Raw genomic sequence first — 27,275 nt, forward strand, 5'->3', positions numbered from 1 at the left:
AAAAGGAATTTATTATAACTGGTAAGTGTGCCCCTGCAGAGGCACTTTGGGCACCAGCTTGCCTACTTAAAACAGCTCTTCTGCTTACTTGCTTCCCACGGATAGATTTCTGTTAATCAGCTTCTCTTTAAGGAAAGGGTCAAAGTAGTTTAAAATTTCCTAAATGAAAAATGGTGCAAAGACACCAAATATTATTAAAGAAATGGCAAGACAAATATTAAAACAGGCATTTTGTATCTGTAAATGTGATTTCTAGTTTATTTTAACAGCTATACTAAAACCCCATGGTACAGTTAATAGTATTATATGTGTTCCATCAATAAGAAGAAAAGATCCTCAAACACAATTTCTAATTTACAAGCTTATGACAAGTTCAAGCTGCTGAGAAATTGGACTTGAAAGTCTGTCTTAGAATGATAGAAGACCACTATTAACACTATCATAATTGTATACCTATTGCATCAAATCTGACATTTCAGTTTCATATATTTTGCTGAGAGAACATACGATTTTATGGCTTCCAAGTGAAATCAAAACCAACCCAGACGTTTTCACTTTTCGAAAATAATTCACTGCAAGGTTTTAAAGCTGCCACCTCCTTTCTTCCCTTTTTCCAAAAGATTGATGCCCTGGCATTCGTTAATTCCACAAGAGCTCATAATGGGTCAATGAGTCAGTGGTGAGCACCTCCATTAACTGTATTAATTTACACTATGTCACCTTAATGACATTTTGTCACAGTTACCTTTTCTGACATCTACATAGCTATTCAAAAGTAATATAACAACTTCTGAAGGCATTAAGGAAAATTAGTGTAAGAACTGCAGGAAGTTGAGTGTCACTGTTGCTAAGACTGTGCTAGAGGAGAGAAATAAAAAATATAAAGTAAAACCTCACTGGTCTGACTTAACTCAGGAGGCTTCTCTCCTGAAAGGTTGCTTCACCAGCACTCCTCTGCTCAGCTGGTACTCATTACCACAGGAAGAGACTGACGCTAATAAGGAGAGACAGAATGAAACCTTCTCTGTTCTAGTTCTCTCATATATGATTATCTGACTAAGTTAGTAGATATTGCAGAGATAGTTTTCTTCAGAAATGAAAAACATTTTTTTACATTATATACATGCTTTATTTTTATAGCTTAGGGATAAAAAAATCAAAAGCTTAGGTTTTAACACACAGTTAGCAAAACTATTATTACTCTTGGTAACATATTCTTCCCTGCTAAATCAGGTATTATTTTAGAGGCAAAAAATACTATACATTTTAATCAGTATATTTAAAGATGAATTTAGGAAATAAGATACAGCCAGTATTACCAAAAAAAGCTTTTAACATTCCCTTAATGAGGACCCTAAAAGTCTGATGCTACAAAGAGAAAGACTGATACATTTGGATACATACGACAAGAACAACAATATAATTAAAATATTGCGCTACAGGAAAGCTGAAAGACTGAGAAACCATACTTGCAATTCAACTTGCTGCAATTTCAAAGGTCTTTTTCAAGTTAATAAGAAAGGCCATATGACTCAATTGAAAAATGGGTAAAAAATATGAGGGAGTTTACAGTTCAATAAATATATAAGAAATGCTCAACTTCACTCCTGATTCATGAAATGCAAGCCAAAACAAAGACAACTCCATTCCTTACTCACCAGATTAGCAGTCACACTGTTACTATGCTAGTGATGACAGGAGCGTGGGGAACAGACACCCTCACGCTCTGCTGTGGGAGTGAATTACCATCTCAGGAATCATGATTTGGCAATAGCTTTCAAAAGTAAAAACGTATATAGTCTTTGAGGCACCAGTCCCATTAGCAGAAAATATCCTTGACATATATATAGGAAGTTCATCAAGGTGTCTGTGCAAGGATGTTCACTGAAGCTTTGTTTAACAGTAACCATCAGAGAGAAAGACAAACTATGCATCAATGGGAAGGTGTGAAACTAACTGTACTGCACGCAATGTGCAGCCTTTACAAACAAAGGGTCCCCATGGAAAGATATTCAAGATACATTATCATAAAATATGAAGGTTCAGGGTGGTGGGAGAGAACTAAAAAGCAATTGAGAGCAATTCATGTAACGTTGAACTGTGGAAATGAGCTTCTTATGAACTAATTAAGTTGGGGGTATGGAGGGTGGTACCTGTTTGTATTCAGTATGGCTGCTTGAGGATAAAAAATTAAAATACCTCCCAAATTAGTGATGGCCACATTGGTCTTTGTCCTTGATGATGTGACCTCAGGAGCCAAAAGAACATAATTAATAAAAAATGTAAATGTTTCTGAAAAGTTTCGGAATATATGAGAATCCTCCCAGTAGTTTTAGGGGGAAAAGCCTGGTATGGACATTGGTCAAGAGACTGCCATGTAACTTGGTGAGATATTTGTTTATCAAAAGCATCAATAAAATGCCTAAAACTGTATCTACATACATAAATTAGAATGACTGATAATGTGTGGGCTTTGAATTAAGTTGAAAAGCCGTTTCTTTTTTGTGAGGATGTCAAACGAGAGTGAGTAGACATTTTTACCTGGAAGAGCTTGACATAATATGGATACAACTCTGAATTAAGATATAAATAATCTTATATAGGATAGGATGCCTTAAAATATAGATAAGAATATTTAATTCACATATAAACTATTTATTGAATGTGTTTTATGAACAGTATGCTAATTCTAGAAGACTATGGACTCCCCATTTCCTGTAAATTATCCGATTGCTGTTAAGAAACCTATGTAACTTTATTAACCATTGTTACTCCAATAAACTTTAATTAAAAAAAAAAAAGAAATGAAACGGTCTCCCTCCCTGATTTCAGTGGTAGTAAATTAGTTTAAATGATGGTTTTTGGATCTTTCAGAATTTTATTCCTCAGTGAAGTTTTAAGTCTGTTAGGAGAAAAATGTGGGCCTTAAGAGTTTAATATAGTAAGGGTGCATGTTAAATATCTTATTTCCAAATGTGAATATCTTGTGAGTATAAATGAATATTCACTTATGCAAACTTTGATGGCAATGAATAACACAGAGATGCGACATACTCCTTGGATCCATTTTCTTTAATTTTTGCTTAAAAAAAAAACTCAACAAAGTTGTATCCATCCACTTTTCTCACTATTCAGTAACACTGTAATTGCTTTTTAAAAATGTTTGCAACAGATAAGCATAAATATAAAAATGATAATTTTGACTTTAATTCACTGCCTTTTGTTGGATTAAGACCCTAAACAGAATGATACTATAACATTTTTATATCCAACAGTATGAATGGCAGTGACAGGAAAAATTCTGCCTTGAAGAAAAAGGGACTAAAATAAGAAACACATATACCTATGCAATAACCTGATCACATAATCTTATCAGGAAAAAAATGAAAGAACAAATGCATTTTATTGTTTTGAATACAACTATTTTTTAAACCAAAAGCCCATATAAATGAGCAACAAATATTTACTCAATATACTACAATAGTTAAGTAGTACCAACTGTAAAATTGCTCTGCTCTCTGGCTGTTCCTGGGTATCGTGTGTGTTGGTTTAATCTAATGTGTATTGTTGCATAGTATCCCCAGGCACAGTCAAGTAAAAGCAACGGCTATACAGAAGAGCCTCCATTTTAAATGGGTCTTGTCATTAATGCTTTATTAATTGCCCCAGGCTACGTAGACCCAAAGCTAGGCAAGCTATAACAATATGACACATTAAGGTCAAATCCAATTCCTGCTGTGTTTTATGGAATGGGCCAAATATTGAGTTAACAGCAGGAAGGGCAATTTATGGGTTTTCCTTTCCATCTCCTGATTATTCGATGTAAATTAGATAGGAATTTTTTGAAATAAAGAAAGCACCTTATCTGAACAATATAAAGGATCCTGATTCATTTTCTATGATGCTCAAAATTATTTTCTTTGGTTTTCTTTTAGGTTAGATATACCAAATAATTTTAGAAAGCTGCTGTATAAAATGTCTTATATACCCACTTAACTTTAAAAATATGAAAATTTCAACATATTTGGAAATTAAGTTAATATCAACAAATAAAAGAGCCTACCTTTACATCAGAAGTATCTCTCTGACTAGTTCTCCAAGACCTGGCAACTGATGAGAAGGTTCGATCTGGATGGTCAAATTTTCCATCATTTGCATTGAGGAAGAAGGTTGTGAAAGGTTCCTAAGCAAGGGAAAAAAAAATAAAGAATTGAGCCCTTCTGAACACAGCATATTTTGTAAAATATGATTTTCTTTAACCCTCTTGAGGTGGAAACAGTGCAGGGTCCTGGAAAGAAGCCCAGCCCACATCAAGGAGTCTGGAGGTGCTGGTCTGGGCCTGAGTGGGCCAGAGTCGCCTGTCACTCTGCAACCTCGGTCAGTCATTCTGCTTCTTGGACTTTAGTCTTCTGATCTATAAAATGATGAAGTTCTAGTGCTCTGTGATTATATGATAAGTGATTTTGCATTATTGTCTATTTATAACTCAGATTTTCTTTCTCTTAATGAAGGCCATATATAAAAACACTGCAAAAACAAAATCTTCACAACAGTGTGGAATGAGGTAGGCAGCATCCATCTTGGATTACCCCTCAAACACTACTAAAGTACTTGCACCACATTATGATCTGACGATTTTATTAAAATGCAAATCCCTGCTTAAAATCTTTCCATAGCTTTTCAGAGCTCTTAGAAAAAACTCTAAACTATTGGGTGTTTGGAAAAGTCATGACGTATTTTGTCTATGTTTTTCAAAGGTCATTTATTTACATAAAGAACAAAGATCAATGATATATTGCCCGTTTTGTTCGATAACCTTTTGCAATCTTTCAGTGAGCTTCATAATTCCTCGTTCATAGAAGGACCTGTCTTTATTTGTGAAAAACTGAACAAGGTGCTGATTTACAGTCTCATCTGAATTGAATGTTATACCACGCAAGGAGTTTTGAAGAGAGCGAAACAGGTGGAAGTCTGACGGCACAAGGTCAGGGGAGTATGGAGTGTGTGGCAACACATTCCATCCAAGCTCCAATAATTTTTGACGGGTGATCAAACTTGTGTGTGGTCTCACGTTGTCGTGATGGAACACAACTCCTTTATAATTAGCAAGCTCTGCATGTTTCTGGATGATGGATTCTTTCAAACTTCCAATTGCCAACAGTACACATTTGAATTGATTGTTTGGTTCATTGGTAGGAGTTCGAAAAACACAACACCTTTAAAATCTCACCACACTGAGAACATAACCTTCCTCTAATGAATGTCTGCTTTCGATGTCCTTTAAGGCGAGTCATCACGTTGGGACCAAGACCGTTTGCGCACCACATTGTTGTAAACAATCCACTTCTCATCACCAATTATCAGTTGCTTCAAAAAAGGAACATTTTCCTCATGTTTAATGAGTATATTGCAGATGTTAACATCCTTGAGTTCATGTGGAACCCAAATATCGGGCTTGCTTACATATCCCAGCTTCTTCAGGTGGTTGTGAATGCTTCAATGATGGATGTTCAATGTTTCTGCAAATTCTCATGTCGTGTAACTTGGGTTTGACTTGATCAATGCCTTTATTTTGTCATCATCAACCTCAGTGGGTCTCCCTGACCGAGGAGCATCGTTGAGATCACAATCACCAGCACGGGGTTTCGTGAACCATCGCTGGCACTGACATTCTTGTAGAGGATTGTCACTGTAAACTTCATGCAACTTTTCACAAGCTTGACACACATTTTCCCCTTTATGGCAGTAAAACAGTAAAATACGGCAAAAATGCAAAGTTTTGTCTTTCAAAATCAACTTGTAAAATCTCCAAAACTCAATCAAATCGCTCAATTTTTTTTAGAATGAAGCTAGAATTCTCAGCTGTCAAATGACATAGCAATAATATGGATGCGAATGACTCTAGTACTTCCAAAAATGAATTAGTGCCATCTGTTGCAAACATGCGTCATGACTTTTCCGAAGACCCAATACTTAATTTGTCCTAAAAGCACCTGAATGATCTGGAACCTGCTTGACTCTTGTCTCTCACCATTCACTTCTTTCCATGTTGAGATCTGGCCACAGTGCTCTCACTTAGGTAGCTCTGTTAAGTATCTCAGTTCCTTCATCTATGTTAATTGGGAAATGACAGTACCTTGGGGGTAATTATGGGACTTATATAAGATTAAATAATATTGAGAACGCTTGAAGTATCTTACTGTACCTGACACAGTTCTAAAAATGACCACCAGCTTTATGCACTGTGTCAAGTATTCACGGCTGGGCTCTGCACCAGGCTACCAGTTCACTAGATAACTTGACCAGATTCTTAGTTCCTTAGGTCTTATTCTTTTTTTCCCTTTGTTTTAGGACCATGAAACAATGTCTTACATTATGTGTGGGTTTTTCAAATTATTTCCTCACTCTGTCCATAAACAGGCAAAAATAAGTGTATTGTTTAGCATATTAGAACTTGCAAAACCGAAAATTATCCCTAAAACATGCTTAAGCCGGAGGCCAGTTCATCCGCTGACCTCCAAGAACATGGAGATGGACGTGATAGACATTTCCCATCTGAGCCTTTGTGCATCACAATTCAATAACCCTTGTTGAGGCCCAGATCGGCAGCCCATTTCTTGCCAAAAACCATTAAATGCCCAAGAAGACTTTCATCATCATCTTCTGCTAAAGAAACCTGGGACATATGCTTCTTGGGTATTACCAGAAATGTGTAGGTGCTTGAGGGGCATGTCACAGAAAGTAGGACATTGGTTATCTTCCAAAATGATTTTGGCTGGGATTTCCCTGAGAATGGCCTTCCCAAAGATCATGTTGCTACCAGGCTGGGCAGCCTGGGCCTTAGCGATCTCAGCGGCCATTACGGCCTCAGTCCAGCATGGCCACTGGGAGAGAAGCCTCCTTAGGTCTTACTCATTTGTGTACCCTCAGTGCTGAGCGCAGGACTTGGCTCAGTCATGTTTTTAATAAATGTCTGTTTAGTAAATGTTAATAAGTGTTTAATAAACATACAAGGGACTGTTAAGAGATGGGGCATGGCTGGGTAAGAGAAAGATGTAGTTTTTCTTGTCATTGGTAACCACTAGCTTGACCCAAAAGTTGTACCTTCACAATCTACTTTTTCATTATTCTAGGATGCTGAAGGAAGTCATTCATTATGTTTTCTCTGTACATAGTGAGTAGAGATTAATTTAGAAGGATCAGACTTATCTCAATGATTTTTTAACCTATTAAAAAGACGTGAATGAAGACCATTTATACCACGTAAAGCCTTGCTTATCATCAGCCACTAAAAGCTGATCTCTACACAATGTAAACGGTCCTGGTTTTCACCCTTAACGAAGACATGACCAGAACAGCAGAGGGAAAAGCAATCAGAAATTGAAGAATCATTGTTATTTCTGTTCACAAAGTTTATGAATCTAGTGGCACCTAAAAGCAGAGAATACTGAAGAATTCCACATTTAACTGTTTTGAGTAGCTTTTAAGGAGATCTGATTAACAACTGTTTTAGGGTCACATACTACATACATTACTGACATATAATTTTCATTCTTCCTGAAGGCCTCCAGCTGCTACACTGGTAAAGTACTAATGGAAATTGATAACCTATTTGTTTATAAGTGGCTATTGATCTTTCAAGCTCTGATTACCATGGAGATTACCTTTTTTCCATGTGTTTTCCTTTTACCTTCAAGGCACAGCACGAGGCCTTTGTTTCTCATTTGACTCATGCTTAACTAACACAGAGGATCAAGTGTTACATGAAGCTCAAGGAATGTTTACATTTCTTCCCTGAACACATGTTGATCGAACTGTGTGCCATGTGTATATCACCCTATCAGATATTTTATTATTACACCAGAAAGCTTTGGCTTGGGAAAAAAATGTACAAATGAATAAATATTAAACAGAAATGAAAATATTGGCACTCGTTGGGCTTTAAAAATATCAGGTCAGGCGCTGATAGCAGACCTCCTTCTACTAGTTAAATCCACTCCAAGGTCACTTCGTATCTTCCAGCCCTTTCTCAGTGCTAGAAAATAAAGCTAACCTGTCCTGCGCTAAGAAGTACGTGTCCTACTGAATTCTAGCATAACCTTTAGTCCCCAGCAAGGACCCTAACCACCTTCCCTGCCTTCCAATGATTACAGACTACCGTATTTGCCGGCGTATAAGACGATTTTTTGGCCCTGAAAAATATGCCTCCAAGTGGGGGGTCGTCTTATACGCCAGGTACACTTCAGATAGACTGCCCATAGTGCTTGCCCCGTGCCATAGTGGCCTCCCGATGCCCGCCCACTTCATTCCACATACCTTTCAGGCATCAGCAGCGCTGCTGGGTGTATGCTCGGCTGTGTGCGATTTTGCGAGTGTGGTAAATTCGGGTTACCGTATATTTCTTTACATATGCATTGAAGATTCGCGATTTTGCGCTATCATGGTGCCTGTTAGAATGTTGAAGAGCTCGCACTTGCGCACTAGTGAGGTCCCAGGGAGATGCTGATGCAAGGGTGGACCAGACTGCTATAGTGACAGGGCGGGCAAACAGGGAGCAGGGACCAATCAAATCAGGCTTTGTATACAGCCAACAGCCAACCACAATACTGCACCATTGTACAGTACAGCATAGAAAATGTCGACCAGTCAAACCCCTATCATCCCTATCATGGCACCAGCCAAAAGAAAGAAGTATGATGCAAATTTTAAACTGAAAGTTATAAACTTTGCTAAGGAAAATAATAATTGTGCTGCTGCAAGACAATATGGAGTAACAGAAAAGATGGTTCGGGACTGGAAATCAAATGAGAAAGCATTAAAGAGTATGCCAAGGGGTAAGTGTGCATTAAGAAGAGGCACTCCACACTGGCCAGAACTCAAAAAACATGTAGCAGACATGGTGGCTCAACATCGCCAAAACGGTTATGTGGTGACACGAAATACAATACGCTTGTTTGCACTTCAGTGGGCCAAATCAAATCTGATATTGTTTTACCTTTTATTTGGTGTGTGGAAGGTGTGCGGAAGAGGGGGTAGTCTTATACGGCGAGTATATAACAAACTCTGTATTTTGAGTGGAAATGTTAGGGAGTCGTCTTATACGCCCAGTCGTCTTATACGCCGGCAAATACGGTAATTAATTCCACACTGAGCAATCTTACTCCATTGCCCTGCCCCTCTTCTCTTTGATTTAGTATTTAACTAAATCAAACAAAAGATGTATATTTTGAATTGATATGAAACATAATAAATACTAAAGGGAAGAGAACTAAGAATTTCTGAGCACCTATCTATGCTCAGCACTGTATTATCTCAGTTAACGCAATCCTCACTATTATCATTCAGAGTAGGGACAACTAGTTGCGTTGACATCTGAGAAAATCAAGATCTCATTCTGGGAAATGGAGGAGCCATTATTTCTACTGTGTTTTGTCTAACTTCAGAAATTTACTTTTTTCCATTGCTTTTGAAAGAGCCCAGGAGTACCATTTAGAATCTTCAAGTCTCTATTAATTAACCGATATACCCGCTACATACCATGCTTTTCATTAAGAATTCTTCATCTTCCTCTCAGCAAATATGCATGTCCATAAGCACCAGTATTCAAGATAAACATGACAATATTTTATTTGGTAGTATTGTCTTTTGGTTTTACTTACAACACGTGCAAAAGTGTTTCTATTATTTTTCACTATAAATGCATATTTTAAAAATATAATATGGTTTCAACAGGTTTTGGGTAGGTTTTCAAAGCAACCCATAATTTATACAGAAAGTCCCAAATTCTAAACAAGTGATTATAAATTAACTCTGCTGTACAACCTATTAACTTCCTAAGAATTATGATTAAAAAAAGGATTCTGAGGGCCGGTGAAGTGGTGTGTTGGTTAAGAGTTGGCTTGGGAGTGCAAGCTCTGAGCAGCAGGGCCGCCGGTTTGGATCCCACATGGGCCAATGATGCTGTGCCCTCTACAGCAAAGATGGTGAACAACAGCTCAGTCTGGAGCTGGGCTGCCATGAGTTGCCAGTGACGGCGTAGGCTGCAGTGGGGCTGCAGTGGGCTGCTGTGAGCTACCATGAGTGGCTGGCAGCCAATGTGAGCTGCCATGAGCCACCATGAGTGGCTGTCCAAGTGCCGACGACCAATCTGCCTCACCCGGGAAGAGTGCAATGATAATACCAACATGGGCCAGTGAAGCAACGTTCTCCACAACTAAACTGAAGAACAGAAGTACAGCAACTTGTCTGTTCCCCTTCCCTGATTCCCCAACACTGTTCCCCTCCCCCAACTCCCCAAGAAAATCTTTAAAAATAAATAAATAAATAAATAAAATGAAATAAAGATTATGATTAAATATTTGACAAATGAGTTTTGAAGAGGTAAGTTGAATATACTGAATTCAAATGGTGAATGGGTTACTAAGGGATGTAAAGGTTGGAGAGTAATATTTAATTACTTCTGTGTATGTTATATGTACAGAGTAAGATTTAATGTAAAAACATTCCAAGTAAAATGTGTCCTTTTATACTAGTTAATATCTGAAGAAACTCCAAAGTCTGCTAAAATCATGTATTCATCATTTGCCCAATGGCAGCTTAACAAGGAAACAGTCTTTTCAGTCTTGTAATTTAGACAGTGACTTCACTGGAGGTTTGTTTAATATAATATTTTTAATTTAAAGTAATGAGGTATGTAGTTAATGCATATTTTAAAGCAATTATTATCATTGTCATACTAAATATACTGACTGAAACTAATAATGAGTTTAATGATTTTGGGTCTAAAAGTCTTGAAAGGTAAAGGGCAGACACTTTAATCTGCATTTTGTTTTTACGAACAAATTCTTAGTGACATGAATTTTAATGCATTTTCTACTTCATAAACTTCTATTGTGATGGGAGTGAGGCAATCACAGTTCCCCGGGCCATTAGGTTAAACACTTAGAAAGCTATTAGACCGGTACTGCTATTTGCAATAGAACGACACAGGATGTGTTGGCTAAATGAGTCCCCATAAAAAGAGTCTATAGATCTGTTCTGTCCACTACAGTAGCCACATGTGACTACCAAGTCCTTGAAATATAGCTAGTTCCAACTGAATATGCGATGCATATAAAATTAATTCTGGATTTCAAAGAGTTAACCACCCCCTGCCCCCAAAGTTAAATATCTCATTAATAATTTTTATATTGGTTACATGTTGAAATCATAACATTTTAGATATACTGGACTAACAAATATATTAATTAAAATTAATTTCACCTGTTTGTTTTTACTCTTAAATGTGGCTACCATAAATTTTAAATTACATAAGTGGCTGGCATTATATTTCTGTCCTTTGGTACATTATGGACAGTACTAAAAGAGCATGTGTAGGATATATATATATATATATATATATATATATATATATATATATATATATATATATATACATACATAGCATTTCTGCCATATCCTGCATAAATTCAAATTTGTATTCCACTCTCAGGAATAGGAGAGTATTAAGTCAAGCTGTTGACAACAAGTACTTTTATGGACTCGCACTTAAATTAGTCTTATAAATCTGACATCAGACTAATTTGATTACACAAAAACCACTGAATAATACTTTCTGTATTTCAAAATAGTATCATATATATAATACATATGTGACACATCATATATATATATATATATATATATATATATATTCTTGTTTAAGTCTCAAAAACACTCTCCTTGGTAATGGTTTCTCAGAAATGGTTCCTGACTTTTTTTTAATCCCCCAAATATCTGAGAGAGGCATCTTATTCGCACCCCCCACCCATGGCGGTGGCTCACTATAGCAATGATTGTCCTTTTTTTTTAATTAAAATTTATTGGGGTGACAATGGGTAGTAACATTACATAGGTTTCAGGTGTACAAATCTGTAATACATCATATATATATCAGACTGTGTGTTCATCACCCAGAGTCAGTTTGCAATGATTGTCCTTGATAGGATATGGGATAATATGTAAAAGCCTCCCAGGCTGAATGTCTCTGGTTGAAATTCTTTCTAAAAGTTTCCTTTTCTACCAGTTTTGGAAGTTGCTCTGAGAGTTCCATGTGCACTAACGCGGTGAAGTCAACAGACCATGCTGCTGAAGGAGAATAACTCAAGGGCCGCTTAAGCCCAGGTGTGCCTTTGCTTGGTTTCCAAAGTGAATTGTAAGCAGCAAACATAACTTGAACTTTACTGACACACTTTTTCTCTAGGTTTTTTCTTTTTTACCTCCTCTGCTGATTTTTTGTTAGAACATTTATAACATGCCTAGTTAATAAGTCATTTCCCACTGGTGGCACTAATGATTGAGAATTTGGTTTTATGGTCTGACCATTTGGTGACCAGAGAATCCAATTTATTAGTCATTTTGTTTTCTTGTCCGCCTATTTGTGAGCCTAAATTAAATAAGAATACGTTTTATTTCCGTTATAAAGGACACTAGCTCCTGGAGATCTTGACTGGCAAATTTTTGTGTTTTTGTGTTCAGTTTTGACCTGTGGCTAAAACTGCAGAATAGATGCTATAAATTCCCTCTCGATATATGTGGGTCTGTAATTTAGAAAAGCTTTTACCTCTCCTGTGAGTGTAAAGTATTTTCCTATGTCTGGGGACTATTTAAAAATTACTACAACCCATAAACTAAAGGTGCTCTGTTCTGATTGGTTTATAGTGGTAAACAGGTACTTATATAAATCTAGTAACCCCCCCCCCAAATAACAGTAAATAAAGGAATAGAACTTCTTATACTTTAGAAGTGCTAGAGTTAAAAAACATATTTTAGGGAACCGTTAGCTCTGAAACATATTTGTAATAAAACCCAAGTTCACATAAGTAAGGTGAATTTTTGAACAAATTAGACTAATAACTTTGGTCTATAAAAGAAAGTCTTATGCCTTTTCCTTTAGTTTACAATTACAGAGTTTATTTTTTAAAATAAGATTTGGGTTTGTTTTCTCACAAACTATTAATCTAAATTTCTTATGATGGTTTAGGATAATGACAAATATAAAATTTGAGTTCAATTAAATGGAATCGTAATTCTGACAAACCTTTTTTTATAATAGAATTGTTTGCAGTGTATTGCCTATCAGTGAATTACAAGTTATTTAAAACAGTCATAATACATATTTGTAGTAAGTTCAATTTCTCCCCATTATGTAGAGAATGCTTGAGGAAGACTCCAAACTAAAGCTGTCATTTAGGCAGAAGAAACAAAACAATCTTTGAAAGTAGGCGATGCATCTCCATGTGTGCACATTTTCGTGTATGCCACTTTACCATGTGTTTCTGAGGCAAATCAGCCTCATGCAACAGAGTGCTCTGAAGTATACTTTGGTAAGGAGAGAAAACATTGATTGTGTTGATCTAGGGATTTGATTTAGTATTCTAGAATACTCCTCGGTTGCTTATGGTAAAAAAAAAATAATAATAACAACAACAACAACAACAACAGCAGCAGCAGCAACAATAAAAAATCAGGTCATCTGGCTCCAGTAACTGCTCTTTACTAGACTAGATTGGAGAAGGCAAGAAAGACTAAAGGCAAAGATATTTGTTAAGGGCTTTTGCAATAATCTAGATGAAAAATAATGGGAACCTGACCTAAGGAAATGCCAGGGTAACAGAGAAAAGGAGATAGATTGTAGAGATATGTAGTTGGTAGGACCAATCTAATGTGACATCTGATTGGATATAAGGGGCTGGTAAAACAGAGAAAAATACCTAAATCAGGTGACTGGGTGAGTGATTATGCCATTTACTGAGCTAGGAAATGCAATAGAAACCACAGCAGGTTTGTGAAAGAGCTAAGGAGTCCAGTTTTGGAAATGATGTTTATGGTATGGTGAGACATGCAGGTAGGAAATACCCAGTAGGATATATAAAATATATACACATATTTATGAAATATAGGTCAGGAGCTTAAGAGAAATATCTGCAATAAAGACGGAAGCTAGATGTCACTGGCTTATAATTGAGTGACATAGCCCAGATAAAGTATATGGAAAGATCTTGGGGAACAGAAACATTGTGAAAAAGGAACCTGAGCATGAGACGAGGCAGGGCAGTTGGGATGATAAGAGGGAAACCAGGAGAAGATATTGTCAGAGGAGCCATGAGAGGGAATAATTTCAAGGAGAAAGTGAGCAGTGGTGTCAAATGGTTCGAATATATCAGTAATGCAACTGGAAGCTCTAGCTCCATAACTTAAACCTCCATAAGAAAAATTCAGTACAGTGATGGATGTGGAACCTAAACCAACCAGGCTCACGGCTGAAAAGGAGGTGACAAAGACAAGCACAGGGCAGTGCAGTGCAGCAGAGGCTGTGCTTCTGTACATTCACTACGTAATACAGGACGGTGGGGAGTAACTGCAGAGTCAGGGGAAGCGGGCTGGAAGGAAACATTTATTTGTTTATTTGTAAGATCAAAGAGACTTGAATAAATTTATACCTTAGGAAAAAGAAAAAGAATTTAGACACTGTTTTTAAAATACACTGGCCAAGAAGCAAGGCTGAGACGGCCGGGGAAAGTGTCAGCTTGTGACAATCAGTGCGAAAGGAAACAATGGATATGAAAGATACACCCTAGGAGTTTGGTTCCTTTCATAAGAAGTTCACAATAATCTATCATCCCAACCCAATTTTGCAAATGAGGCAACTCATTAAAAAAAAAAAAGATTCAGGTTTTCTTCTATTTTTTTTTTTTAATGTAGCTGAGCCATCTTGCCACCTGTTGGCAGCTCAGCGGCTGCTCAGCTCGGGCCGGGACTTGAACTGCTGTTGCTCAGAGCTCAAACTCTTGAGCGAGCTCTTAACCAACTGAGCCACTCGGCCGGCCCAAAACATTCAGGTTTTGCTAGAGTTTGGAATCTCTCATTTCTACTTCATTGGTTTCTAATCTTTGTTTAAAAGAAATACCGAGTCTATTTGATTTTTATTCAATTTGCTTATGTTAAAACCTTTGAGGAATTAGAAGCAAACTGTGACATAATGAAGATACTCACAATTCGAACCAGCCAGGATAAGGTGGAGGCCGCTGTTGAATAGTGCGTGTTGTAATGGTACGGCGGGCTTTGATCATCTTCCCACGTCTCATAACGCTCTGCATAAAACACTGCTCTCTTGGGGTTCAAAGCACCGATTGGCTATAAAAAAAAGAAAAAGAAGCATTTTGTTTAATATAGTCTTATTAGACATTCTATATTATAACTCTTTATCCTGAAAGTATTTACTGTTAATTCATTTTCTTTTTTTTTAATTTTTAATTTTTTTTTCTTTTTCTTTTTATTGTTAGTTTCAGGTGTATAGAACAATGCAATAGTTATCCTTTTCACCCCTCACAAAGTAGCAACCCCCCTCCCCCATCTACTGCTCTCCCACCCCGATATCATACTTATCTATTACAATTCCATTGACTCCATTCCCACTCTCTACTCCACATCCCGTGACTATATGTACATATAATTGTAGTTGACATACAATATTATTCAACATCAGCTTCAGAAATACAGTGTGGTGGTTAGGCCTCTACACCGTCTATGAAGTGGTCTCCCTAACAAGACATGAGTCCATCTGGCCCCTAAAAAATATTTACAACATTATTGATTATATTCCCCAGACTGTCTTTTCTATCCCTGAGGCCATATTGTAGTTACCAATTTGTATTGTCTAATCCCTTCCCCTTCTCCTTCATCCCCACCCCTTCCCAACCAGCAACCCTCAGTTTTTCCTCTGTGTCTCTGAGACTATTTGTTTACATTTCTCATTTATTCAGTTTTTTAGAATCCACGTATAAGTGAGGTCATATGGTATTTGTCTTTCTCTGACTGACTTATTTCACTTAGCATAATGTTCTCTAGTTCCATCCATATTGTTGCAAATGGTACTATTTCCTTCTTCTTTATAGCTGAGTAATACTTCATTGTGTAAATGTACCACAGTTTCTTAATCCAGTCGTCTACCGATGGGCATTTCGGTTGTTTCCAAGTCTTAGCTATTGTGAATAGCGCTGCAATGAACATAAGGGTGGCATATATTTTTTCGGATTAATGTCTTGGGTTTTTTTGGATAAATACCTAAGAGTGGAATTGCTGGGTCATAAGGTAGTTCCATTTCCTGTTAATTCATGTTAACCATAGATTACAAATCAATGATTTTGTATTATATTTTTACCAAATTTAATTTTGATATTAATTATACTTGATAAAAATCACCCCAAAAGGTGATTTATGTATGCAAGGTTTCTAGATTTTACTGCAAGTTTCAGTAAACTGGATTATCAGAGATTCAGTTTAAACTTTTAAGGCAAAACCAATGTTTTTCATGCTATTTTCCTGCCTACTTAACAACTACGGTAATGAATACTTAGCCAGATGATCGGAAATCCAATGAGAAAGTGAAGCAGTTGACCATATAATAACCATGTTAGAGAAAACCTCGTCTTGGCTTGTCACCCAGAGTGGGAAAGACATCACCCATATGGAAACTCTTGCATGGATTGTTGAAATGTTAGTTCTATTCCATTATACAAAAGAAGCATGTATTCTTTTTATTAGGTTAAACTGTAAGTCAAAGGCTAATGGAAATAATTCAGACAATTCAGATTCCCTGAAAAGCATTTTCTTATGGTCACTAAGACCTTTTCTATCAGTACTACCACACCACCAATTGTGATGTTAATCCCTGTACCTGGAGCACACAGTAAAACACAGTAAAACGCTAGGATACAATATACATTTTTCTTTGAACAAAGCATGTGTTAATTGGGTCACTGTCTCAAATTTCTTAGAACACCTGATAATTAAGAATTTCTAGCATATATTCCTCATGATTTCTAACAGCAAACTGCCTTAGCTTAAGTTTTTCTCTAATTTTGGTTTAATGGGATATGGAGTCAACTCTTATGATACCTAATAGCTACATTACTTTAAGTGCATACTATAAAAATGAATGTTTATAGAGAAAACACAAGATGGATACTAAGTATAATATATAACTCCCTTATTTTAAAATTTAATATAATTACTTAACTATGAAGTTCCCCCAAAGGCTTAATTTTAACAAAAGAAGTCGTAGAAAATTAGTGTTTCAGTAGGACAAATAATGTTACACAAGAGAGAAAGATTCACTTATAAATTGCTTGTTGCCTTTTCTTTTAGTCCTAGGGGGCTAATTCAAACAACACAATGTTGTCAGCAGTTAAAAGTCTGTTAGAATTTCCATTATAAACTCTTATTTGCAAGGGTTTTATCCTGAATATTAAAATTATTTGTTAATTATGCTCATTTTTTCTTTAACTTAATTATGACTTAACAAAGATGAAACAATTTAATGATTTACTTTTAAAAAACTGGTTTAAAAATTTTTTTAACTGTTCTAAAGCTCAAACTTCATTGTGTTAAATCTCACTGGTATCAATCACTCAAATCTTTTTACACAGATGTAAAAAGGGAATGTAATTTCATTAATTGTCATATAAAATATTAATAACATTAAAAAATATATAATTACTTTTTTGGTAAAAAGGTAATAACTGTAGTGAGTTCTGTTACAATTTAGAAATAGTAAGTTTGCCATTTAAAATGGCCTATACATATTTTATACTTTCCTAGGTGCAGATATCTGTTTTTCTAAGTCAATGTTTTAAGTACATTTTTTCAAAGCATTTAATATGTTTAATACTCTGTTCTCTCTTGAATATGTTAAAAGATCTTTCACAGGCATAACATGTCTGCACAGTCCTCAAGGACTGACCTTATCTGATATTGTTTGTTCTGCCAGACCTCACAAGACATTCTTGTAAAAGGAACATGGCCTTTCCTCTAATCTTTTCCAGCCTTCTCCTCAACTACTGGAAAAGGGGTAAAGTAAATATTTACACTTTTTATTTTACTCAAGTTTCATCAAAGTCATTTTTTGGAGTATTTTACACAATAATACTTTGTAGGAAATGGCTGCATAGCATTACAGTCTGTATATGCCTTCATTAGTAAGTTCTTAAAATACATTTCTAATTTTGAATGTTTATCTAATATATTTAGAAAGGAATGTTATAAAACAAGATGTTAATGATTTGGTTTGTACTGATTTTTCACTTCTTTTGCTTCTAATAATCAAGAAGCAATAAATCATTTGAAGGAAAAATGCTTCAAAATGTCTGTTTGGGAAATGAGAGTTTCATCACAAATGGCATATTTTCTTATTGGATCCAAACAGAAATATCTATCTGTGTGTCTATCTAAGTATCATCTATCTATCTATCTATCTATCTATCTATCTATCTATCTATCTAACTATCTATCTATATCATCTACATGCTATACCTACCCATTTACCCACATATACTTTTATAAGGTTCTAAGTTTGGGATCCTTTTAAAATTTGAGTAAATTATGCAATGTCAATGCCATTTTAATTTAACAAACAGATAAGGTAAGAATTCTGATGGAAAAATAAAACTACACTTAATAAAATTTATAAATTTATTTTGCATCCCATTTCAATTTTTATCATAATTACCATAGCAACAACCAGTTTCCTTTTCTCTCAAACAGGAAGTGTATTAAGACAGAGCCATCTCTATGCCTTTTAGGTGTTTCTGTATGAAAAGGTATAATTGAAAGTTTAGCTCTTGCTATTAGATTTATTATTTTGACTTTGTGATTTTATATGCTACAAGTTGACACTGTAACAGATAACAGAAAACAATGCCAGTAACAATGCAGAAATTAAAAATAAAATTTCTACCTCTACACTTTATTGTAATTCAATTTCCAAAATAGTTATAAAGCCTACATATCTTGCAAAAAGCATTATTTAAATATAAAGTTGGTGGAAAATTATATGTGCAACATTGCCATGTCTACATAACACTATTACATTTATTGAAGAAATGATATTGAGGATTTTCTTTATACCACTCAATTTCCCTTTTGAATATTAAGGAAGAAAATATATTTGAGCTTAAGTATCACAAAAAGCTTTGTTTTCCTGAAAAAAACTGTGATTTTTTTCACATGGAACAAAAATCCTAACTGTTACTTATAGAGATTTACAATATTAAAGGCTGTGAGAAGTATTATTGTAAATAGAATTGTTTAATTTTGTTCACTTCAGTGTTTCTTATCTACCTACCTACCTAGCTATCTTCCTACTTATACTCATCTTTTTTTGTTTGTTTTCATAACTGTTAACATGTAATACAAGTAGTGTTCCTTGGAATATACTTTGAAAAATTCTCGTTATAATCCTTATAGTATATAGTTCTGAGTGCTAATTTTTTATTTGATTTCATTTTCCTATTTTCTTTCCCTTTCTGTACTTTGATCTATTAATATTTTTCTATTTTATAAAACTTACAAGTTTTATCAAGTCCTTTTTATGGGACATGTATATATATTAAACAAGATAGTAAAGAATGAGCAATAAAAATATTTAATTGAAAGATAATTATTGGGCAAATTGTACTATATGAGACATTAAAAATATTTTAGAGAATATAAAAGTCTGAGCACAAAGCCAGCTTGATTAGAATATATAAATCAACAATAAAGGTGCATTGATTGGAGGCATGGTCAGTGCCATTAAAATAGATTACAGTTTTTAATAATAAGAAAAGGTTTTCAAGGAGAAATCAGAGGACCAATTAAAGTTATATAAATAAAACTGAATTCTGGTGCATCAAAAACAACTTGAAAATGCTCATGATACTCATAGTATTAAGATTCTACTTGTATGTACAAGTATACATAATGTTGAGATTTCACTTGCTGTTGCAACTGCTAGTGGTAGTACAGATACGTATAAGATACTGTTTTCATATCCATTTTCTAGATTGATTTTCAAAGTCTCTGAAGTGGGCAAGGCATTCATTATAAGCCTAATTTCATGATGAGAAAACAGATACCTTGGTCTCCACTCTTTCCACAATACTGCATTGCGTCTTCATTGCTAAATATGAAATTTTGATCTTGATGTCATTTTTTTTCTTCTATAACTGTGTACTTTACTCCTTATCCCGCACAGATCCTCAGTAATGGAATGAACCTTAAAGGCCTACAGTCCAACTCCCTTACATTACAGGTGTGGACAATGAAGAAAAGTCAAGTCAAGGTCACATTGCTGTGATCCTGTTTACGGAACGAGGTGAAGCTTTGTGCTAGACACAGCGGGAAGCGGGATACAGTTGGTTGAGTTTTTGGCCTTCTAATTATTACTTTTAGTTATCTTAATACTCTTAACACTTCCAACCTTCTAACAATCTAAATTATCTTGTTATCTTTCATTAGAATAACCAAGGGCTTGGGAATCCTTAGAACAAGCTTCAGGAATTCTTGCCTTTTTTGTTTTTTCCGTCATGAACTATATATTATCATTCTAAAAATTCTCAGTTATGATGATGTAGAAATCATACCTGCAGATGCTTCTGTGCTCAAGTAAATTCCCTGCCTCTCTTTTTGTCTGACTAGGAAATTTCAACTCATTCTTCTGGAAGCAGCTCAAGTTTCATCTGTGAAGGCCTGTGTGACACCATCTGGTTATAGTTAGACAAGTTTATAACTTTTTTTTACCCAGTAAACTAGCCCTTCAAGGGAATGTCCTATGTTTTATTCATCTCTGTAATCTCAGCACCTAATACAGTACCTGGCTCTTTTTAGGTGCATACTAAATGCTGAATGAATGAAGACTTATTGATCAGATTATTTATATATATATATATATATATATATGTGTGTGTGTGTGTATATTTTATATATACTATATGATATATTATATATGATGTACATGATATATAATATATAATTTTATATATATCATATATAAATATTTATATATATAAATATGATATATATAAAATACTTTTAATATCCAATTGAAAATTTTAGACAAAATTTTTAGGCAAAATCAAAAGACAAATAAGAAAGTGGAAAATATTTATAAGAATATGTTAAAAATGAGCTCTGACAAACCAATAAGAAACAATAAGTAATCTAATTAAATAAATGAGCAAATGAGAAGAACAGGCAATTCAGAGATGCAAATTTCCAACAATGTAGGAAAAATAGCACCAGCTCATACAATGTAAGGTGTACCTATTTATTTTTCTGTTCAGCATACATTACTGCTTTCCTTTATGAACCCCTCCTTCCCCACTCTTGGTCTCCCCGACTCATTCAGGTGGGCTGGCTCCATTACCTACCCCCCTTGATGGGCATGTAATCCAGAGTTATCAATCAGCTTATTCTATCTATATGGCTATTAAGGTTGGAACAGAAATGGGTGTGTGATTCAAGTTATTCCAATGCAATGTTGCTGATACTATTTGGAACAGAAGCGTTCTCTCTTTCTCGTGGGGCTACAAAGACATCGCTGCTATGACATAGGGAAGCCTGTGTGAGAATGAAGCCAGCGAAGAAAACTACCAGAGACATAGCATCCTCTGATCTTGGTGAGCTCTGGATCCTGGTTTCCTGACCCACAGCTGGACTTCTCAGTTACACAGGCCAATAAAAAGTTTATATTTTAAAGATGGTTTAAGTTGACTTGTACCCAAAAGTCAGAAGTACACTTGCAATTCTTAAAATGTCAAACAAAAACTATTTTTAGTCATTAGATTGTAAAAATTATTAAATTTCACAATACTCAGTGTTGACCAGGGTGTAGCAAAACATATATGTCATAAAACTGTTTGAAGAAATATAACTCAGTATAAATTTCTTGTGGGGCAAACTGGTAATATTTTTTTCAGTGTGCACTTGCTTTTGATCCAGTAATTCCAGTAATGAAATACAAGGGTATTTCTCACAGCATTGCTTGAAATGGCAACAAAACAAAAGAACAACAACAAAAAAACCCCATTACAAAACAAAACAAAATAACAGTTTAAATGTCCAATAAAAGACTAGTTAAATAAATGATGATATACTCACACTGCTGTGTATTATGCATCTAAATTTGAAAAAATTCCAAGCTAAATTTGTTCAATAAGTATTGAGTGCCTATTATGTGTCATAAATTGCTCTAGACCCTAGAATAAGATAAACAAGGTTGAAATTTGCATTCAAGTGTGTGTGTGTGTGTGTGTGTGTGTGTGTGTGTGTGTACAAATGAAATCTAAATAAACAATTAGGGAAATGAAATAATACCAGATATAAGTGCTCTACGGACAATTAAAACAATAACAGGATAGCAATGACTTGGTGATAGGGGAGGCATCTCCTAAGAAGAGCCTCTGAGCAGAGAGGTGACTGATCAGAAAGAACCAGTGAAATTCAGGAATAGGAGAATTCAAGACAGAGAAAGAGCCAGTACAAAAAACAGAAGGAAAGGTAGTGTGACTAAAGCATAGCAGAAAAGGGGAAGAGTTTAGGAGATGAAGTGAGAAAATAGCTAGAGGCTGTCATATGGCTTTGCAACCAAGGGTGATGAAATACATGTTATGGCAAGTGCAGTGGAAAGTCAGTGAGTGGTTTTCAGTGGGAGAGAAACAAGATCTGAGTTAGGATTTGCGAAGGTAATGCCAATGGTTTTGTGGAGTAATATTAAATTATCATTACTAGTACCAGGATTGAAAAGCCATCTGCAAAAACAACATCATATAGCATTATCATGTTTCTCTTGAATCCTATAGTGTATATATATTTTTACTTAATTAAACAAATATATATTTGCTCAATATATTTGCTTAATATTGGGTTGTCGGAAAAGTCATGATACATTTTTACAACAAAAACAGAAAAAAATACGTCATGACTTTTGCGACAACCCAATATTTTAGTATATATGTATTTATATATTTATTTTTATATATATTTATAGTATATATGTAATATATTTTTGCTGAAATAGTCAGAGAAAAATTTTTGAAGAATATACTGGGGGAGCCAAGAAATTGTATACACATTTTAAGAGATGTTATCTATGCTCAAGCTACAGTAGTTCTCCGTAATCAGAAGTGTCTGGATGCTGATGGTAACCACTTTGAGCATCTCTTGTAATTGCAGAAGTCAAACGTGACTTGTGTTCATCTTTTGTTATTGGTATATATATAGAATATTACAATTAATACAGTTTTTTCCTTTCTTAAAATGTGTATACATTTTAAAATGTGTTTTTGGCAGCCTCTGTGTATGAAACTATAATAACAGTTGCCTCTGGGGAGTGAGAATAACAGACATTTCTTGTCTTTGCTTTACTCTTTTTACTGTTTGATCAAGAATGTGGTTATCTCATGTATGGCATTTTCAATTATATGACCCAGAAATATTTTTCAAATGTGAACATTTTAGCTTTTATAAGTTTTAATCAATTATAGTAACTTTATATTTTAGCTATCAAACAATAAAGACCATATATTATATTTCAATATATGAATTCCTATTATCAATATTCACTGACATTTGAAATCACCATATATCAAAACTTCACTATTTAAAACAAGTAAAATGACAACATGAGGGAAAAAAGAGAAATCAAGGTGAGATATTCTATAGGACAACTGGTCTCTTGAATAAATCAATATCATGAAAAAATCAAAACAAAACGGGGTGGTGGTGGTTGGGATATATGCTAGCCTAAAAGATACTTAAAGCGACATAACAATCCAATGCAATGTGTTGTTCTTGACGGAATCCTTGTTTGACCAAACCAGTTTTTAACAGATACATGGGAGATAACTGGGAAAAATTGATTATGGGCACAGCATTAGATAATATTAGGGAATTACTGCAAATTTTGTTAGGTATGATGATGGTATTGTTGTTATGTAGGACAATGTTTATTTTTTACTAAAGTATTTATGGGTAAAGTACGATATCTTTAATTTACCTTAAAATACTTTAGCAAAACATAAAAAACTAAAATATTGATAATTATAACATCAGGGTATTGGGTGTGTGTTAGTTATTGTTGATACTTTTATTTATGTTTGAAAAAATTTAAAATAAAAAGTCAAAATAAGATAAAAATGCAGTATAAAAACCAAGCAAAATCTTTCAAATTCACACCAAATGCTTTATATCATAACTATATTTGTGGGTTATTCTTAGAGATAAGAATGCTTTTAGTTTGAAAAATTGATGTTTCTAAAATGTGCGAAGATTTTGTTTTCTTAAATGGATTAAATCTCCCTTTTGCAATTTTACGCACACTCTTAATTTGCTTACTATGGCCTTTCACCATCAGATGAGCTTCTGCTAATCACTCCACAATTTCCACATACATTCTTAAGGAAATGTTAAGATTAATATTTTGTTGGCTACAGATGACTGTATTCCATTTTATAGTTTTCCATAGGGAGAATAAACACAATTAATTGTATTATGAAGAAAGATAAACTTTGAGCCAAAGTTGCATTTTGATTAGCCAGATATTTTAGCACATTCACAGGTATGCCCATCCCACATGGAACTGAAGTCTTCGGAGGTGTAGAGTGGCTCACTCAGTGCATTTATTTTGGCTGCTCTGCTTCTATCCAATATGACTTTCCATAGTGCAGGGCATTTAGGAGAGGTGGAGGGCATTAGAAGATAAATTATTCACTAGGCTTTTAAAAACAATTAAAAAAAAGTATATTCTACTTACGTATTGTAGAGCAATAATAGGTAACAAATGAAAGGAAATGTAACCTATACATCCAGTGCAATTACCTTGTCACAGAGTTATAAGGATAAAATGGGAAAATCTATATAAGATGCTTAGCACAATGCCTGGTATATAATAAGTGCATGTCAAATGTTGGCTGTTATTGTTATCATTCTCCCAGAATATTTCCTAAGAAAATTAATTTTAAATATCTAAGTGAAAAGTCACCATTTTTACATAAAAATCAGTGGAGGTATAAGTAGAGTGTCTTACATGTTCATGTGTCAGTTCTAAAAGCTTAAAGTAGTATGGTAATGATGAGCCTATAAATTAGTTTCATCATCACTTCTATTTAATATTCTGTTTCAGCTGGAAAGAGAGGTTAAAGGAAACTGCCATTGGCCTAGTTTCACCATCATGACACTACACCTTAGACGTGACGTGTGGCAGGTCTGATAAAAGTGCACGGGGCAGCCTCCCTTTTCCTTTCTATGGGTAGCGTTCTCCTAAGCACACAAGCTAGACAAGTGCTCCTGTTAATTCCAGTTCCTTCTTTACCAGATTACATTTTTCAGAGCAGCACAGGCTCTGCTATTTTCTTCCCTTCCACTTCTCTTTCAGAAAGGGTAGGATGATTTAGCCTAAAAGGGGAGGAACAAGAAAGAGGCTAAGAGACACTTTGAATAGCAGACAGAGCACAGGGTAGGTTTGGGAGTTCTATGTGAATCCCTAAAGCTCCCTGCCACCCTATTATTTGTCCCCAACAAGCAACAGTGGAGATAAAAGCAAACAGAAAAACATGTCACTATTTCTGGTTACCACAGTGTTTGTGAATCAACTTGTTTCCTTGTCTGTACTTTTCTTGGGTTTTCCTTCCTTTCAGTTAGAAGGAAAAGAGCATAGTATGCCACTGGATAAACTAAAAATGACTGTAAACTTTTAAGGGTATGAACAAATTCTTACTGTCTTTTTACCTCCAGTGCCTGGCACAGAGTAGGTGTGCAATTAATGAATGTATAATGAAAGAATAAGTGAATGAATAAAATTATTATTTTAAATAAATGAATTTAAAAATTTGTGCTCTTTTGCATTTTTCCCCTTTCAAGCTATGCCCTCAGCTTGGATTACTCCATGAAATTAAAACAGTATCTAAATACTGCCAATCAATACCTTGTCTTAAAATAGTACTTTTCTTTCAATATTGCAACATAAACATGCTTAACAAAAACAATTTCCAAATTAGGTTATATGTTAAGGCAACATTCAACATATATTTAGAAAAACATTCAAATTTGGCAGTAGGATTTTTGGGCAGATGGTATATAATTAAATTTACATGTTCATGTTTTTATCTTCTAATAAGTTTTATATCATCACCATCAGCTACTAATACACTTAGTTTTGTCCATTCTTCATGTTTTGTTGTTAAAGGTTAAGCATTAGGTAGATTATGTACTACAGTAAATAAAACTAATTTCATTTTAGGTAGTTACAATGAAAAAAAAAATAACTGTAGAAATTTGTACCATATTTCTGAATTGAGCATCCCCCTCCTAACAATGTAAACTCTTGTCTATGTGTTGTATAGACATTTGGCAATATCAAGGGTGGACTGTTGAAGACTATTCACACTTCAGTGCATCCATTTGCATTATCACATTTTGAAGCCTCAAGCCATTATCACTTCCTTTTTATAAGTAGCATAATAATTTGGGAAAATGGTTATGCTTATCATCATCTGTCAGTCAACAACTCCTGTGTTAACAAAACATATTTTTTTCCACTCAATGAATGGGTGGGTGTGTGATGTTTTATGCTCACGTCAATATCAGCAGGATTTGGCTTTGTGATGAAACTATTTCACGTATCACAGGGCATTGACTGGTAAGTAGGAAAATTCCATTTATACTTTAATGACCAGAGGGTGTGCTTCCTGTCAGAGTCATGTAATCACTGTAATTTCAGAGTAAAGTTCATATGAGTATATGTAAATAACTAAAGAACTAGCATCTATCATGTTTGAAGATAAATTTTACCTCAAGGTCACATCTCCATAAGAAAAATCTGTATAAATTGGGGGAAAATATTTTCACACCAACTGTTGGTTGAATATTGAAAATATAAGTCAATGACAGGTTGTTTCATTTGCTGTCCATCATGTCAAACAATAAACATAATCTCTAACCTGTACATGTAATAAATAAAACTTGAACCTGTGATGTCTAATCAAATAAAAGGGTTTAATAAATTTTACTGCTAAAGAACTTTCAAGCTGCTGTGCTCTTTAACTGTTCAGTTACGTGGCCTAAGAAAAGAGTAAGAATATTATAAACATAATAAAATATTTCATTCTAAATAAATGTGCATCTCAAGTTTCATAAAAGAATTTCACTTCAGTATTTTGATATTTAACATTTTGATAGTTTGACATATCAAAGAGATGAAAAACATTTATTGCATGAAAAAATGATACATTTTATTAAAAGGTATTTATTTTATGAGGACAAAATTAAATCAAATTAATATTTTACTAGGTTTTTAACATACCAAAGACAGTGAACCTTCAGCTGAGAAATATGGAAGTTGGCTTTGTAGCTACCGGTCACTGAATGTCACTTGTGTGCCAGGCATTACACTAGGTGCATTACCTACATTAGTGCATTTC

At 34.7% G+C, this 27,275-nt stretch overlaps 1 protein-coding gene and 1 pseudogene across 1 annotated transcript in view; both read right to left on the reverse strand.

Annotated features, from left to right (window-relative positions):
* The window catches only part of NBEA (neurobeachin), a 707,336-nt gene that overhangs the window by 70,867 nt on the left and 609,194 nt on the right, over window positions 1–27,275 (reverse strand). Inside the window, exons 45-46 of the mRNA XM_019653151.1 lie at window positions 15,034–15,174; window positions 4,064–4,183 (exon numbers count right to left, since the gene is read on the reverse strand). Of these exons, the coding sequence (XP_019508696.1) occupies window positions 4,064–4,183; window positions 15,034–15,174 (261 nt within the window). The remainder of the gene's footprint in view (window positions 1–4,063; window positions 4,184–15,033; window positions 15,175–27,275) is intronic.
* On the reverse strand, window positions 6,487–6,860 carry LOC109388451 (histidine triad nucleotide-binding protein 1 pseudogene; annotated as a pseudogene).

This window comes from Hipposideros armiger, unplaced genomic scaffold (assembly GCF_001890085.2).
Source record: "Hipposideros armiger isolate ML-2016 unplaced genomic scaffold, ASM189008v1 scaffold_198, whole genome shotgun sequence".
Classification (NCBI taxonomy): Eukaryota; Metazoa; Chordata; class Mammalia; order Chiroptera; family Hipposideridae; genus Hipposideros; species Hipposideros armiger.